Here is a 17,963-nt window from a genome sequence, read left to right on the forward strand (position 1 = left end):
GACTGATGGATTACCTGGAAGAGCGATGAGAAGACGTGGAAAGTATAGACGGCACAGGATCCGTCTGAGTCGGTTACCAGCTGGTTGATATGGCAACGCCATGCCTCCTCTGCGTCGTCACAAACAGTGGGCTGGAACGCAGCCAAGATGGCGGAGAAGAACGGTGAGGGGGGAGGAGGAAAACCAAGGTCCTCTAGGTCATCCACGTCATCACGGAGACTGTCAACACAGCAACGGGAGAGACAAGAATTGGACAGGCACACAGTAAGTTAGACATTGGTTTAGGAGTGATACAACCACTACTCATTGATATAGGAGTGATATCACCACTACTCATTGATATAGGAGTGATACAACCACTACTCATTGATTAGGTGTGATATCACCACTACTCATTGATATAGGAGTGATACAACCACTACTCATTGATATAGGAGTGATACAACCACTACTCATTGATTTAGGAGTGATATCACCACTACTCATTGATTAGGAGTGATACAACCACTACTCATTGATTTAGGAGTGATACAACCACTACTCATTGATTTAGGAGTGATATCACCACTACTCATTGATTAGGAGTGATACCACCACTACTCATTGATTTAGGAGTGATACAACCACTACTCATTGATATAGGAGTGATACAACCACTACTCATTGATTAGGAGTGATATCACCACTACTCATTGATTAGGAGTGATACAACCACTACTCATTGATTTAGGAGTGATACAACCACTACTCATTGATTAGGAGTGATACAACCACTACTCATTAATTTAGGAGTGATACAACCACTACTCATTGATTTAGGAGTGATACAACCACTACTCATTGATTTAGAAGTGATACAACCACTACTCATTGATTAGGAGTGATACAACCACTACTCATGACCGCAAACTATGGCAGTAGTAGTCATATTGTTATCAGTAGTAGTCATATTGTTATCAGAAGTAGTGTAAAGGGATTTATATGTTTTAATGTAATGATTAAATAATTCTACCCTGAGACTTAACTATTAGGGATATGGTCTATATAGCATGTAGAATGAGTAACTAAAATGTTAAGCATAAATCTAACGAGGTTGGACTGGAAACGAGAAGAATGTGTGTCTGTGTGTTTAACACCAAGAACTTTTAAACTGTGGTTGACCTGACCTAGCTTGAACTCTGAGGGTTTATGAGGGGGAGTCCCCCTCAAGGTTTCCCTAATCTCAGAGGAATGAAACAGTCGTCTGGGTAATGATCTACAGTGTTAAGAGATCTGGGGCCTTAATGTTTGTGTGTATGTGTGTGCGTAAATAAGGAGTGGTATATAATCGATGTCTCTGTACAATGGACTTCAGAACGGTCTCGTGAATAAACACTTCTGATTCTTGTAAGCTGAGCCTTCGTCTGTTTCATTCAACCAGAATCTCACACATTCTGGATGGCAGACTGAGTATTTTAATTGAAGTTAACATTGAGAACATAATTCTCGTAACAAGTAGTCATATTGTTATCAGTAGTAGTCATCGTGTTATCAGTAGTAGTCATCGTGTTATCAGTAGTAGTCATCGTGTTATCAGTAGTAGTCATCGTGTTATCAGTAGTAGTCATATTGTTATCAGTAGTAGTCATCGTGTTATCAGTAGTAGTCATCTTGTTATCAGTAGTAGTCATATTGTTATCAGTAGTAGTCATCGTGTTATCAGTAGTAGTCATATTGTTATCAGTAGTAGTCATCTTGTTATCAGTAGTAGTCATATTGTTATCAGTAGTAGTCATCTTGTTATCAGTAGTAGTCATATTGTTATCAGTAGTAGTCATCTTGTTATCAGTAGTAGTCATCGTGTTATCAGTAGTAGTCATATTGTTATCAGTAGTAGTCATCGTGTTATCAGTAGTAGTTATATTGTTATCAGTAGTAGTCATATTGTTATCAGTAGTAGTCATCGTGTTATCAGTAGTAGTCATCGTGTTATCAGTAGTAGTCATATTGTTATCAGTAGTAGTCATCGTGTTATCAGTAGTAGTTATATTGTTATCAGTAGTAGTAATCTTGTTATCAGTAGTAGTCATATTGTTATCAGTAGTAGTCATCTTGTTATCAGTAGTAGTCATCTTGTTATCAGTAGTAGTCATCGTGTTATCAGTAGTAGTCATCTTGTTATCAGTAGTAGTCATATTGTTATCAGTAGTAGTCATATTGTTATCAGTAGTAGTCATATTGTTATCAGTAGTAGTCATCTTGTTATCAGTAGTAGTCATATTGTTATCAGTAGTAGTCATCTTGTTATCAGTAGTAGTCATATTGTTATCAGTAGTAGTCATCTTGTTATCAGTAGTAGTTATATTGTTATCAGTAGTAGTCATCTTGTTATCAGTAGTAGTCATATTGTTATCAGTAGTAGTCAGTCATAATGTCTCTTTCTGGGTCTGTATTTCTCTTTGTCTGGGTCTGTTCCTGTCTCTGTCTGGGTCTGTTCCTGTCTCTGTCTGGGTCTGTTCCTGTCTCTGTCTGTTCCTGTCTCTGTCTGGGTCTGTTCCTGTCTCTCTCTCTGTCTGGGTCTGTTCCTGTCTCTCTCTCTGTCTCTGTCTGTTCCTGTCTCTGTCTGGGTCTGTTCCTGTCTCTCTCTCTGTCTCTGTCTGTTCCTGTCTCTGTCTGGGTCTGTTCCTGTCTCTCTCTCTGTCTCTGTCTGTTCCTGTCTCTGTCTGGGTCTGTTCCTGTCTCTCTCTCTGTCTCTGTCTGTTCCTGTCTCTGTCTGGGTCTGTTCCTGTCTCTCTCTCTGTCTGGGTCTGTTCCTGTCTCTCTCTCTGTCTCTGTCTGTTCCTGTCTCTGTCTGGGTCTGTTCCTGTCTCTCTCTCTGTCTCTGTCTGTTCCTGTCTCTGTCTGGGTCTGTTCCTGTCTCTCTCTCTGTCTGGGTCTGTTCCTGTCTCTGTCTGGGTCTGTTCCTGTCTCTGTCTGTTCCTGTCTCTGTCTGGGTCTGTTCCTGTCTCTCTCTCTGTCTCTGTCTGTTCCTGTCTCTGTCTGGGTCTGTTCCTGTCTCTCTCTCTGTCTGGGTCTGTTCCTGTCTCTCTCTCTGTCTCTGTCTGTTCCTGTCTCTGTCTGGGTCTGTTCCTGTCTCTCTCTCTGTCTCTGTCTGTTCCTGTCTCTGTCTGGGTCTGTTCCTGTCTCTCTCTCTGTCTCTGTCTGTTCCTGTCTCTGTCTGGGTCTGTTCCTGTCTCTCTCTCTGTCTCTGTCTGTTCCTGTCTCTGTCTGGGTCTGTTCCTGTCTCTCTCTCTGTCTGGGTCTGTTCCTGTCTCTCTCTCTGTCTCTGTCTGTTCCTGTCTCTGTCTGGGTCTGTTCCTGTCTCTCTCTCTGTCTCTGTCTGTTCCTGTCTCTGTCTGTTCCTGTCTCTCTCTCTGTCTGGGTCTGTTCCTGTCTCTGTCTGGGTCTGTTCCTGTCTCTGTCTGTTCCTGTCTCTGTCTGGGTCTGTTCCTGTCTCTCTCTCTGTCTCTGTCTGTTCCTGTCTCTGTCTGGGTCTGTTCCTGTCTCTCTCTCTGTCTCTGTCTGTTCCTGTCTCTGTCTGGGTCTGTTCCTGTCTCTCTCTCTGTCTGGGTCTGTTCCTGTCTCTCTCTCTGTCTCTGTCTGTTCCTGTCTCTGTCTGGGTCTGTTCCTGTCTCTCTCTCTGTCTCTGTCTGTTCCTGTCTCTGTCTGGGTCTGTTCCTGTCTCTCTCTCTGTCTGGGTCTGTTCCTGTCTCTGTCTGGGTCTGTTCCTGTCTCTGTCTGTTCCTGTCTCTGTCTGGGTCTGTTCCTGTCTCTCTCTCTGTCTCTGTCTGTTCCTGTTTCTGTCTAGGTCTGTTTCTGAGTAGAACCTAACATTGTTATCAATAGTTTTTCATCAAAGAAAATGTAAATGTATTCCTTCATCACTGTATTTCATATGTGTTCCAGTACCTGGGCAGACAGCTAGCAGGGCTCTATAGGTCTCTGGTCCTGGTTGCTATGTGTGTGTGTGTGTTCCAGTACCTGGGCAGACAGCTAGCAGGGCTCTATAGGTTTCTGGTCCTGGTTGCTATGTGTGTGTGTGTGTTCCAGTACCTGGGCAGACAGCTAGCAGGGCTCTATAGGTTTCTGGTCCTGGTTGCTATGTGTGTGTGTTCCAGTACCTGGACAGACAGCTAGCAGGGCTCTATAGGTCTCTGGTCTGGTTGCTATGTGTGTGTGTTCCAGTACCTGGGCAGACAGCTAGCAGGGCTCTATAGGTCTCTGGTCTGGTTGCTATGTGTGTGTGTGTTCCAGTACCTGGGCAGACAGCTAGCAGGGCTCTATAGGTTTCTGGTCCTGGTTGCTATGTGTGTGTGTTCCAGTACCTGGGCAGACAGCTAGCAGGGCTCTATAGGTTTCTGGTCCTGGTTGCTATGTGTGTGTGTTCCAGTACCTGGGCAGAGAGCTAGCAGGGCTCTATAGGTTTCTGGTCCTGGTTGCTATGTGTGTGTGTTCCAGTACCTGGGCAGACAGCTAGCAGGGCTCTATAGGTTTCTGGTCCTGGTTGCTATGTGTGTGTGTTCCAGTACCTGGGCAGACAGCTAGCAGGGCTCTATAGGTTTCTGGTCCTGGTTGCTATGTGTGTGTTCCAGTACCTGGACAGACAGCTAGCAGGGCTCTATAGGTCTCTGGTCTGGTTGCTATGTGTGTGTGTGTGTGTTCCAGTACCTGGGCAGACAGCTAGCAGGGCTCTATAGGTCTCTGGTCTGGTTGCTATGTGTGTGTGTTCCAGTACCTGGACAGACAGCTAGCAGGGCTCTATAGGTCTCTGGTCCTGGTTGCTATGTGTGTGTGTGTGTTCCAGTACCTGGGCAGACAGCTAGCAGGGCTCTATAGGTCTCTGGTCTGGTTGCTATGTGTGTGTGTGTGTTCCAGTACCTGGGCAGACAGCTAGCAGGGCTCTATAGGTCTCTGGTCTGGTTGCTATGTGTGTGTGTTCCAGTACCTGGACAGACAGCTAGCAGGGCTCTATAGGTCTCTGGTCCTGGTTGCTATGTGTGTGTGTGTGTGTTCCAGTACCTGGGCAGACAGCTAGCAGGGCTCTATAGGTCTCTGGTCCTGGTTGCTATGTGTGTGTGTTCCAGTACCTGGGCAGACAGCTAGCAGGGCTCTATAGGTCTCTGGTCCTGGTTGCTATGTGTGTGTGTTCCAGTACCTGGGCAGACAGCTAGCAGGGCTCTATAGGTCTCTGGTCCTGGTTGCTATGTGTGTGTGTGTGTTCCAGTACCTGGGCAGACAGCTAGCAGGGCTCTATAGGTCTCTGGTCCTGGTTGCTATGTGTGTGTGTGTGTTCCAGTACCTGGGCAGACAGCTAGCAGGGCTCTATAGGTCTCTGGTCCTGGTTGCTATGTGTGTGTGTGTGTTCCAGTACCTGGGCAGACAGCTAGCAGGGCTCTATAGGTCTCTGGTCCTGGTTGCTATGTGTGTGTGTGTGTTCCAGTACCTGGGCAGACAGCTAGCAGGGCTCTATAGGTCTCTGGTCTGGTTGCTATGTGTGTGTGTTCCAGTACCTGGGCAGACAGCTAGCAGGGCTCTATAGGTTTCTGGTCCTGGTTGCTATGTGTGTGTGTTCCAGTACCTGGGCAGACAGCTAGCAGGGCTCTATAGGTTTCTGGTCCTGGTTGCTATGTGTGTGTGTTCCAGTACCTGGGCAGACAGCTAGCAGGGCTCTATAGGTTTCTGGTCCTGGTTGCTATGTGTGTGTGTTCCAGTACCTGGGCAGACAGCTAGCAGGGCTCTATAGGTTTCTGGTCCTGGTTGCTATGTGTGTGTGTGTGATCCAGTACCTGGGCAGACAGCTAGCAGGGCTCTATAGGTCTCTGGTCCTGGTTGCTATGTGTGTGTGTGTGTTCCAGTACCTGGGCAGACAGCTAGCAGGGCTCTATAGGTCTCTGGTCCTGGTTGCTATGTGTGTGTGTGTGTTCCAGTACCTGGGCAGACAGCTAGCAGGGCTCTATAGGTCTCTGGTCTGGTTGCTATGTGTGTGTGTTCCAGTACCTGGGCAGACAGCTAGCAGGGCTCTATAGGTCTCTGGTCCTGGTTGCTATGTGTGTGTGTGTGTGTGTTCCAGTACCTGGGCAGACAGCTAGCAGGACTCTATAGGTCTCTGGTCTGGTTGCTATGTGTGTGTGTGTGTTCCAGTACCTGGGCAGACAGCTAGGGTCTAGAAACCCCAGCGGTGGTCTACAGAGCTCCATGCTGTGTCCATGGTGACCGTGGTGTTCCAGGTCCAGAGTGAAGCTCTCCCCCTCCCAACAGTCAGATCCCAAGGCCTGGGGAAGGTCATTCACACTGAGAGACAGATCAGATCCCAGACCCTGGGGAAGGTCATTCACACTGAGAGACAGGTCATCGTCCTGGCCCTGGGGAAGGTCGTTTACACTGAGAGACAGGTCATCGTCCTGCCCCTGGGTGTCTTCATCATCACCACATACACTCACACCACCCTGGAGGAGGAGGAGGAGTGGGGGGGGGAGGAAGAGAGAGAAACACCATGAGGTCCAAGGCCTTTGTCTAATTGTGTCTTTGAAGTCTTTAGGTGTGTGTGTGTGTGTGTGTGTGTGTGTGTGTGTGTGTGTGTGTGTGTGTGTCTGTGTGTGTGTGTGTGTGTGTGTGTGTGTGTGCGTGTGTGTATACTAACCCGTAGTCCTCCCTGCTCGTCGTGTGGAGGTCCCTGGCTGGTCCCTGGTGTGGTGGCGTTGAGGGATTGTGGGTCAGCTGAAGTGGTGTCGCACGACGTAGAGAGAGAGTCTGTGTGGTTGGTCTCCTCTGACGGAGAGAGATTAGTCTGCAGGGTAAGGCAACATAAGACATCTCATTTTCTGAAACGAACAATGGACCTAAATATACAGGACACCTCAAACCCTGTTCTGAGGACTCCTTGTTTCCAAATCCTGGGGTCAGTTTTAACATTATGGCCGTACTTGGCCGTTTTAGTGATATTCATGTTGTGTTCTGTTGAGGTTGTGCTATGTTCATCTCATGGTCAGTACTAACCAGTTGTGAGTGTAGTTGTGGTGTGTTGAGGTTGTGCTAGGTTCATCTCATGGTCAGTACTAACCAGTTGTGAGTGTAGTTGTGGTGTGTTGAGGTTGTGCTAGGTTCATCTCATGGTCAGTACTAACCAGTTGTGAGTGTAGTTGTGGTGGGTTGAGGTTGTGCTAGGTTCATCTCATGGTCAGTACTAACCAGTTGTGAGTGTAGTTGTGGTGGGTTGAGGTTGTGCTATGTTCATCTCATGGTCAGTACTAACCAGTTGTGAGTGTAGTTGTGGTGTGGTGAGGTTGTGCTAGGTTCATCTCATGGTCAGTACTAACCAGTTGTGAGTGTAGTTGTGGTGTGTTGAGGTTGTGTTAGGTTCATCTCATGGTCAGTACTAACCAGTTGTGAGTGTAGTTGTGGTGTGTTGAGGTTGTGTTAGGTTCATCTCATGGTCAGTACTAACCAGTTGTGAGTGTAGTTGTGGTGTGTTGAGGTTGTGTAAGGTTAATCTCATGGTCAGTACTAACCAGTTGTGAGTGTAGTTGTGGTGTGTTGAGGTTGTGCTATGTTCATCTCATGGTCAGTACTAACCAGTTGTGAGTGTAGTTGTGGTGTGTTGAGGTTGTGCTATGTTCATCTCATGGTCAGTACTAACCAGTTGTGAGTGAGACAGACTCTGACTGGTAGAGGACTCTTCTTCCTCTGATGATTGGTCAGAGTCCTGTGGGTCTTCTTGTCCCAGACTGGGGGTGCTGCCCGAGTGTTGACTCTCCTCTAACAGGTCACCAAGCTCTGTGCTGTCCAGAGAACGCCTCCGTACACCCCAGTTAAAGTTATCCACGCTCTCGCCCTGAAAACACACACACAGGTCAACTTTAGCCGTGCTCCTCTGCAAAACTCATATCTGGCATGCATTTGTTCAAAATGGCACACAAATGTCATCAGACTTAAAAGGATAATTCACAGAAGTTACAGAGTTACTTTGGTGAAAGAAAAAAAAACATGTCTATGTCATTTTGAAATTCTGGGTGAACTATCACTTTAACTATTCATGGGCTGCATGTTTCCTCACAAGATTGTTTTGAGCGTTTGTTTTGAACTGATACCCGACTGAGCATTCTAACGCATTGACAATGAGCACTGATGAAGATTTCATCTAAAGTGTATTACAGTGGCTTGTAAACACGATGACATTTCAATAGGAGGCAGATACTTAGTATGAAAACCTTTCGTCATCATTTTGATGTCACCAGATTGACTTTCGATGCAGTTTAACGTTAACTAGCTCGCTAAGATTGAGGGGAGGCCACCGGATTTTAGCTAGCTGACGTTAGCATTGCTAGCTATTTTTGACAAACTTTGCTAGCTATTGACAACATTGCCATCTGTCTTAAGTACATTTGACGACATGATAATGCTTGACAAAGTTGTTTCCTACTAAATATTTGACTACTTTAGCAATTCCATCGTATTTCCAGGCACTATAGTGTAATTTAAACGAAGCATTATTTAGCCTCCGTCCACAATGACTAGGCTTATCACCACTTTATGGCACCACTATGGCGCCGCCGATAGAGGACAGCTTGAGAAAGTTCATAACAATGTCATGACGCGACCGAGTTACGGAGGTGCAACCTATGAATATCAGCGTCTGTAAGTTACCATAACAACACTACAGCACTGTTATGAGCTCATGCACAGAACAGCTGACTGGATCACCCTAGCAACAGGTATTTAAGTGTGACATCATTAGTGCTGCCGACTGCACACGCTCAGAGCACCACATTCACAGCGTGAGACAGAGCTTACCTGGAGCTCCTAATGCAGCAGAGGGGAGAGAGAGAAATACAGAGTTACAGAGAGAGAGATGGGGGGAAGAGAGAGAGAAGAAGAAAACATTACAGAAACAGCGTGTTAGGGACAGAGAGAGCTAGAGAGAAGACAGGCATACACAAAAGAGAAAGGGAGAGAAAAAGGGAGAATACTGTATATACATTTGTAAAAGCAAAGATGTACATGAGTAACGTCAGTGTGGGAGTGGCCTGGTGCTGTCTTTGGTAACAGTCTAAGTGGGTGTGTCTCTGTCTCCATGGTAACTGTCTCACCTCTCCGTCCTCCAGCTCTACATCCAGGAAGTCAAAGTCTCGGAACACTCTGAACTGCTGCTCTGACGCCGTGTCATCCAGTGTGTCCTCTCTGGTTCCTCCCTCCTCTGAAGACACGCCACTCCCCTGAACCTCCATCATCATGTCCAGGTCCCCACAGGACGAGAAGATCACCTGCAGGACAGGTAAACATAACGACAGGTTTATAACAGTGTCATAACGGTCTGCATCTCCATCAGCTCCAGACCACCTGGAGGGGACAGGTAAACATAACGACAGGTTTATAACAGTGTCATAACGGTCTGCACCTCCATCAGCTCCAGACCACCTGGAGGGGACAGGTAAACATAACGACAGGTTCATAACAGTGTCATAACGGTCTGCACCTCCACCAGCTCCAGACCACCTGGAGGGGACAGGTAAACATAACGACAGGTTCATAACAGTGTCATAACGGTCTGCACCTCCACCAGCTCCAGACCACCTGGAGGGGACAGGTAAACATAACGACAGGTTTATAACAGTGTCATAACGGTCTGCACCTCCACCAGCTCCAGACCACCTGGAGGGGACAGGTAAACATAACGACAGGTTCATAACAGTGTCATAACGGTCTGCACCTCCACCAGCTCCAGACCACCTGGAGGGGACAGGTAAACATAACGACAGGTTCATAACAGTGTCATAACGGTCTGCACCTCCACCAGCTCCAGACCACCTGGAGGGGACAGGTAAACATAACGACAGGTTCATAACAGTGTCATAACGGTCTGCACCTCCACCAGCTCCAGACCACCTGGAGGGGACAGGTAAACATAACGACAGGTTCATAACAGTGTCATAACGGTCTGCACCTCCACCAGCTCCAGACCACCTGGAGGGGACAGGTAAACATAACGACAGGTTCATAACAGTGTCATAACGGTCTGCACCTCCACCAGCTCCAGACCACCTGGAGGGGACAGGTAAACATAACGACAGGTTCATAACAGTGTCATAACGGTCTGCACCTCCACCAGCTCCAGACCACCTGGAGGGGACAGGTAAACATAACGACAGGTTTATAACAGTGTCATAACGGTCTGCACCTCCACCAGCTCCAGACCACCTGGAGGGGACAGGTAAACATAACGACAGGTTCATAACAGTGTCATAACGGTCTGCACCTCCACCAGCTCCAGACCACCTGGAGGGGACAGGTAAACATAACGACAGGTTCATAACAGTGTCATAACGGTCTGCACCTCCACCAGCTCCAGACCACCTGGAGGGGACAGGTAAACATAACGACAGGTTCATAACAGTGTCATAACGGTCTGCACCTCCACCAGCTCCAGACCACCTGGAGGGGACAGGTAAACATAACGACAGGTTCATAACAGTGTCATAACGGTCTGCACCTCCACCAGCTCCAGACCACCTGGATGGGACAGGTAAACATAACGACAGGTTTATAACAGTGTCATAACGGTCTGCACCTCCACCAGCTCCAGACCACCTGGAGGGGACAGGTAAACATAACGACAGGTTCATAACAGTGTCATAACGGTCTGCACCTCCACCAGCTCCAGACCACCTGGAGGGGACAGGTAAACATAACGACAGGTTCATAACAGTGTCATAACGGTCTGCACCTCCATCAGCTCCAGACCACCTGGAGGGGACAGGTAAACATAACGACAGGTTCATAACAGTGTCATAACGGTCTGCACCTCCACCAGCTCCAGACCACCTGGAGGGGACAGGTAAACATAACGACAGGTTCATAACAGTGTCATAACGGTCTGCACCTCCACCAGCTCCAGACCACCTGGAGGGGACAGGTAAACATAACGACAGGTTCATAACAGTGTCATAACGGTCTGCACCTCCACCAGCTCCAGACCACCTGGAGGGGACAGGTAAACATAACGACAGGTTTATAACAGTGTCATAACGGTCTGCACCTCCACCAGCTCCAGACCACCTGGAGGGGACAGGTAAACATAACGACAGGTTCATAACAGTGTCATAACGGTCTGCACCTCCACCAGCTCCAGACCACCTGAAGGGGACAGGTAAGGAAGAGGAGACAGTGTTTTGACTCACCGAGGGGTTTTTGGTGAGTCCAACCTCTTGCCCACACAAAGACAGAACGTTCACCAGCTTCTCTCTTGTTCTCTTCTGCAGGAGGGAGAGGAGGAGGAAGTGTTATTGAACACATGAAATACAGCTTTAACATTTCTATATTATGAATCATCTTCTCCAACTAAACACTCTAGCATAGTTACAGTACCACAATGAAACAACCTTCAACAAACCACTTCACAATCATACAATTGAACACATCTCTCTTGCAACAACAAAAAACTATGTCTCACTTTGACCAAATACCATGGTTAAACTACCAGAAGGAAACAACCGTGTTACCTAACTAACTGACTGACTGGTGTGTTACCTGTGAGGACTGAGGTCTCCTCCAGCTGACAGGCACTAGGACGGTGTTGGAGTTAGAACCAGAGGAGGTGGAGGAGGTGCTACGGGTCACAGCCCTGGCCTTCCCCTCTCTACCCCCTGATCCCTGCAGCTCATCAAACCTCCGCCCGATCACTGGAGTCTAGGAGAGAGAGAGAGAGAGAGAGAGAGAGAGAGAGAGAGAGAGAGAGAGAGAGAGAGAGAGAGAGAGAGAGAGAGAGAGAGAGAGAGAGAGAGAGAATCAAATAAACAGATAAACAAACAGCTATTAATACTATAATATTTTAACACTAACCATCCAACCTTTATTTAGTAACATATCTCTATAAACATGAATACTATAATGACACAACAGATTACTTCAGAGACGGATAGAGAGATAGAGAACAAGAGATCAAGAAAGAAAGAAAGACTAGGAAACAAAGCGAGAGAGAGAGAGAGAGAGAGAGAGAGAGAGAGAGAGAGAGAGAGAGAGAGAGAGAGAGAGAGAGAGAGAGTTGTCAGTCGTTCAAAGTAAGACGGAGTCTGCGTGTCTGTGTTCGATGGCTCTCCCACCTCTGAGATGTCAAAGGTGAAGTCCAGTGTCTTGCCGGGCAGGGCCTTGGCTGATCCGTCCCAGATCCTACTGACCTCCAGGTTAGAGAGGTCACCGTGGGCGTGGCTATAAGCTGGGTGGACCAGACTGGCTGACCGGGACACCACCAGCTTCAGAATGTTTAATGCATCCTTCCAGTGGACCGTCTGATGGGACAGAGAGAGAGAGAGAGAGGTTACACACACACACACACACACACACACACACACACACACACACACACACACACACACACACACACACACACACACACACACACACACACACACACACAGCCAAATGTAGGATATTGCAGTATATGGGGCAGGTATTGCAGTATTGGGGCAGGTATTGCAGTATATGGGGTAGATATTACAGTATTGGGGCAGGTATTGCAGTACTGGGGCAGGTATTGCAGTATTAGGGCAGGCATTACAGTATTGGGGTAGATATTGCAGTATATGGGGTAGATATTGCAGTATTGGGGCAGGTATTGCAGTATTGGGGCAGGTATTGCAGTTTTGGGGCAGGTATTGCAGTTTTGGGGCAGGTATTTCAGTATATGGGGTAGATATTGCAGTATTGTGGTACAGTAGGTATTGCAGTTTTGGGGCAGGTATTGCAGTTTTGGGGCAGATATTGCAGTATATGGGGTAGATATTGCAGTACTGGGGCAGGTATAGCAGTTTTGGGGAGGGTATTGCGGTATTGGGGCAGGTATTGAGGTTGCTAGGTAGAGGACTGACCTGTACAAACTTCTCGATGGTCTTCAGGACGTCAGCGTTGAACTGTTTGACCTGGACAACCGTCATGTCCATGTGGCTCAACAGACAGTAGATGATCTGGAGCAATGACTGTTGCATGCTGGGTAGGCCCTTGTCCAGGAGCTACAGCAGAGAGAGTGGGGCAGGGAGAGGGGGAGAGAGAGATAGATGATAAACTGTAGACCATACTATTTACCAAGAGAGTTTTCATCTATAGTTTTCATTGCTGTCTACTTACCACCACAAACCGATGCTGGCACTAAGACTGTACTGAACGAGCTGAATAGGGCCATAAGCAAAGCTCATCCTAGTGATGTTAATGCAGGAAAACTGAAATCCGTCTTACCTCATTTCTAGCAGCTTGTCACCTGTGCAACTAGAGGCGAAAAAAACTCTAGATCACCTTTACTCCACACACAGAGATCCATACAAAGCTCTCCCTCGCCCTCCATTTGGCATATGTGACCATAACTTTATCCTCCTGATTGGAATATGTTCCGGGGTATTGAGGAGTTTACCACATCAGTCACCGGCTTCATTAATAAGTGCATCGACGACGTCGTCACCACAGTGACAGTATGTACATATCCCAACCAGAAGCCAACCAGTTTCCGCTTTCAAGGAGAAGAACACTATTCCAGATGCTTCTAAGAAATCCCGCTACGCCCTCAGAAGAAACATCAAACAGGCAAAGCATCAATACAGGACTAAGATCAAATCCTACTACACCGGCTCTGACGCTCGTCGCTACACCGGTGTAAATCCCGCTACACCGGCAAACTATCACGGATTACAAACGAAAACCCAACCGTGAGCTGCTCAGTGACACAAGCCTAACAGACTAGCTAAATGCCTTCTATGCTAGCTTTGAGGCAAGCAACACTGAACCATGCATGAGAGCTCCAGCTGTTCCGTACGACTGTGTGATCACACTCTCTGTAATTGATGTGAGTAAGACCTTTAACCCCCTAGAGTCGATGTCCGTGACCCTGCTGAAATCTAATTAGCATAATAAAACATTCCCATCAAAATGTGTCAGTCTTTTTTTGCATGGTCTGCGTCTTCCGCATCTGCGGTGAAAGGTGGCAGAGCTAGAGCGGTGTTTGTCAGACCATGAGACATCCCGAAAATCAGTCTTCTCACGAAAACGTCTGAACGGTTTGGCCTACAAACTATTTGATCCATCTATGGAAAGATGAGACTCTCACAAACACAATGGTGTTCTCCGTTTTAAGACCCCCACAAGTGTCACGAGACTCGTCTGAAGACAGCCGATCTGCCAACTTCTGTCTGTAGCGTCAGAACAGTTTGGGCTACACACTAATATGACCCTTCTATAGAACACATGCATGTCAGTTGTTGCTCTAGGATGCCCACAAGCCTCACAAAACTAGTCTGAAGGTAGCCAGTAGTTAACAAAATTAAGTGAAGTATACATGGAGATTGTTGATTGCTTAAAATATGAGGTTAAATACAAAATTGTTTCCTGATCTTTCTTATATTATCTCTCAGATATATGGCAGACACTTCAGAACAAACTTACTTTATATTTTTTGGGGGGACTATTTGTTTATCCATGTATGAAGCTGTTGTTCAATGCGTTTCTATGGGCTAATAGCAGTAAGGCCAAATTCAATGTTTCATCAAATTAGTAATATTATTTCATACCTTAAGGGGTCCAGAAATTCTAAATCCAATAGCTAAATGATCCTTGGTATGACCTTCTGAAAACAATTCTATACGTTAGCTTAGTATAAATAGTTAGTTAAATAGTTAACCAAATAGCTACTTAGACTATCTGCATTGACAATTTCTGCAATTACTTTTTTTACTCATCACATATGCTGCTGTTACTGTTTATTATCTGTAACGTTATTCCTAGTTACATGTACATACACTACATTACCAAAAGTATGTTAATTGTTCAGCAGTCTTATGGCTTGCGGATAGAAGCTGTTGAGGAGCCTTTTGGTCCTAGACTTGGTGCTCCGGTACCGTCTCCAATTTTATGGGGTTTCCTCTGACACCGCCTATTATATTAGTCCTGGGTGGCAGGAAGCTTGGCCCCAATGTACTGGGCCATTTGCACTACCCTCTGTAGCGCCGTTACAGTCAGATGCCGAGCAGTTGCCATACCAGGCGGTGATGCAACCGGTCAGGATGCTCTCGATGGTGCAGCTGTAGAACCTTTTGAGGATCTGGGAACCCCATGCCGAATCTTTTCAGTCTCCTGAGGGAGAAAAGGTGTTGTCGTGGCCTCTTCATGTTTGGACCATGATCATCACTCCAGAGAATGAGTTTCCAATGCTCCAGAGTACAATGGAGGCGAGCTTTACGCTTGGCATTGCGCATGGTGATCTTAGGCCTGTGTGCGGCTGCTCGACCATGGACACCCATTTCATTAAGCTCCCGACTAACAGTTCTTGTGCTGACGTTGCTTCCAGAGGTAGTATGGAACTCGGTAGTGAGTGTTGCAACCGAGGACAGACAATTTTTACGTGCTACGCCCTTCAGCACTCAGCGGCCCCGTTCTGTGAGCTTGTGTTTCCTACCACTTCGTGGCTGAGCCGTTGTTGCTCCTAGAAGTTTCCACTTCACATTAACAGCACTTACAGTTAACCGGGGCAGTTCTAGCAAGGCAGAAATTAGACAAACTGACTTGTTGGAAAGATGGCATCCTATGACGGTGCCACGTTGAAAGTCACTGAGCTCTTCAGTATGGGCCATTCTACTGCCAATGTTTGTCGATGGAGATTGCATGGCTGTGTGCTTGGGGTGTTTACATACACTATATATACATCGAACGCCTGCCCATTGATTAAGTACTGGTACCCTGTGTATATAACCAAGTTATCGCTCTCTCTCTCCCGCTACTCTCTCCTCTTCCATCCTATCATCTCTTCCCTCTGCTCAAACCTTCTCCAACCTATCTCCTGATTCTGCCTCCTCAACCCTCCTCTCCTCCCTTTCTGCATCCTTTGATTTTCTCTGTCCCCTATCCTCCAGGCCGGCTCGGTCCTCCCCTCCTGCTCCGTGGCTCGACGACTCACTGCGAGTTCACAGAACAGGGCTCCGGGCAGCCGAGCGGAAATGGAGGAAAACTCGCCTCCCTGCGGACCTGGCATCCTTTCACTCCCTCCTCTCTACATTCTCCTCTTCTGTCTCTGCTGCTAAAGCCACTTTCTACCACTCTAAATTCCAAGCATCTGCCTCTAACCCTAGGAAGCTCTTTGCTACCTTCTCCTCCCTCCTGAATCCTCCTCCCCCTCCCCCCCTTCCTCCCTCTCTGAGGATGACTTCGTCAACCATTTTGAAAAGAAGGTTGACGATATCCGATCCTCGTTTGCTAAGTCAAACGACACCGCTGGTCCTGCTCACACTGCCCTACCCTGTGCTTTGACCTCTTTCTCCCCTCTCTCTCCAGATGAAATCTCGCGTCTTGTGACGGCCGGCCGCCCAACAACCTGCCCACTTGACCCTATCCCCTCCTCTCTTCTCCAGACCATTTCCGGAGACCTTCTCCCCTTCCTCACCTCGCTCATCAACTCATCCTTGACCGCTGGCTACGTCCCTTCCGTCTTCAAGAGAGCGAGAGTTGCACCCCTTCTGAAAAAAACCTACACTCGATCCCTCCGATGTCAACAACTACAGACCAGTATCCCTTCTTTCTTTTCTCTCCAAAACTCTTGAACGTGCCGTCCTTGGCCAGCTCTCCTGCTATCTCTCTCAGAATTACCTTCTTGATCCTAATCAGTCAGGTTTCAAGACTGGGCATTCAACTGAGACTGCTCTTCTCTGTGTCACGGAGGCTCTCCGCACTGCTAAAGCTAACTCTCTCTCCTCTGCTCTCATCCTTCTAGACCTATCTGCTGCCTTTGATACTGTGAACCATCAGATCCTCCTCTCCACCCTCTCCGAGTTGGGCATCTCCGGCGCGGCCCACGCTTGGATTGCGTCCTACCTGACAGGTCGCTCCTACCAGGTGGCGTGGCGAGAATCTGTCTCCGCACCATGCGCTCTCACCACTGGTGTCCCCCAGGGCTCTGTTCTAGGCCCTCTCCTATTCTCGCTATACACCAAGTCACTTGGCTCTGTCATATCCTCACATGGTCTCTCCTATCATTGCTATGCAGACGACACACAATTAATCTTCTCCTTTCCGACGTCTAATAACCAGGCGGCGAATCGCATCTCTGCATGTCTGTCAGACATATCAGTGTGGATGACGGATCACCACCTCAAGCTGAACCTCGGCAAGACGGAGCTGCTCTTCCTCCCGGGGAAGGACTGCCCGTTCCATGATCTCGCCATCACGGTTGACAACTCCCTTGTGTCCTCCTCCCAGAGTGCTAAGAACCTTGGCGTGATCCTGGACAACACCCTGTCGTTCTCCACTAACATCAAGGCGGTGACCCGATCCTGTAGGTTCATGCTCTACAACATTCGCAGAGTACGACCCTGCCTCACACAGGAAGCGGCGCAGGTCCTAATCCAGGCACTTGTCATCTCCCGTCTGGATTACTGCAACTCGCTGTTGGCTGGGCTCCCTGCCTGTGCCATTAAACCCCTACAACTCATCCAGAACGCCGCAGCCCGTCTGGTGTTCAACCTTCCCAAGTTCTCTCACGTCACCCCGCTCCTCCGCTCTCTCCACTGGCTTCCAGTTGAAGCTCGCATCCGCTACAAGACCATGGTGATTGCCTACGGAGCTGTGAAGGGAACGGCACCTCCATACCTTCAGGCTCTGATCAGGCCCTACACCCAAACAAGGGCACTGCGTTCATCCACCTCTGGCCTGCTGGCCCCCCTACCTCTGAGGAAGCACAGTTCCCGCTCAGCCCAGTCAAAACTGTTCGCTGCTCTGACACCCCAATGGTGGAACAAGCTCCCTCACGACGCCAGGACAGCGGAGTCAGTCACCACCTTCCGGAGACACCTGAAACCCCACCTCTTTAAGGAATACCTAGGATAGGATAAAGTAATCCTTCTAACCCCCCCCTTAAAAGATTTAGATGCACTATTGTAAAGTGGTTGTTCCACTGGATATCATAAGATGAATGCACCAAT

The 17,963-nt window shown here is 47.8% G+C and overlaps 1 protein-coding gene across 10 annotated transcripts in view; it reads right to left on the reverse strand.

Annotated features, from left to right (window-relative positions):
* Positions 1-17,963, reverse strand: part of LOC106563781 (protein furry homolog) — a 267,082-nt gene that overhangs the window by 18,071 nt on the left and 231,048 nt on the right. For 7 of the 10 annotated variants that reach the window (XM_045690192.1, XM_045690187.1, XM_045690188.1 and 4 more), the window contains exons 49-58: positions 12,879-13,019; positions 12,114-12,299; positions 11,542-11,700; positions 11,193-11,267; positions 9,105-9,278; positions 8,809-8,817; positions 7,655-7,849; positions 6,659-6,805; positions 6,163-6,464; positions 15-219 (exon numbers count right to left, since the gene is read on the reverse strand). In XM_045690192.1, the coding sequence (XP_045546148.1) occupies positions 15-219; positions 6,163-6,464; positions 6,659-6,805; positions 7,655-7,849; positions 8,809-8,817; positions 9,105-9,278; positions 11,193-11,267; positions 11,542-11,700; positions 12,114-12,299; positions 12,879-13,019 (1,593 nt within the window). The remainder of the gene's footprint in view (positions 1-14; positions 220-6,162; positions 6,465-6,658; positions 6,806-7,654; positions 7,850-8,808; positions 8,818-9,104; positions 9,279-11,192; positions 11,268-11,541; positions 11,701-12,113; positions 12,300-12,878; positions 13,020-17,963) is intronic. The other 3 variants (XM_045690185.1, XM_045690193.1, XM_045690189.1) reach the window with 1 other exon arrangement.

This window comes from Salmo salar, chromosome ssa11 (assembly GCF_905237065.1).
Source record: "Salmo salar chromosome ssa11, Ssal_v3.1, whole genome shotgun sequence".
NCBI lineage: Eukaryota > Metazoa > Chordata > Actinopteri > Salmoniformes > Salmonidae > Salmo > Salmo salar.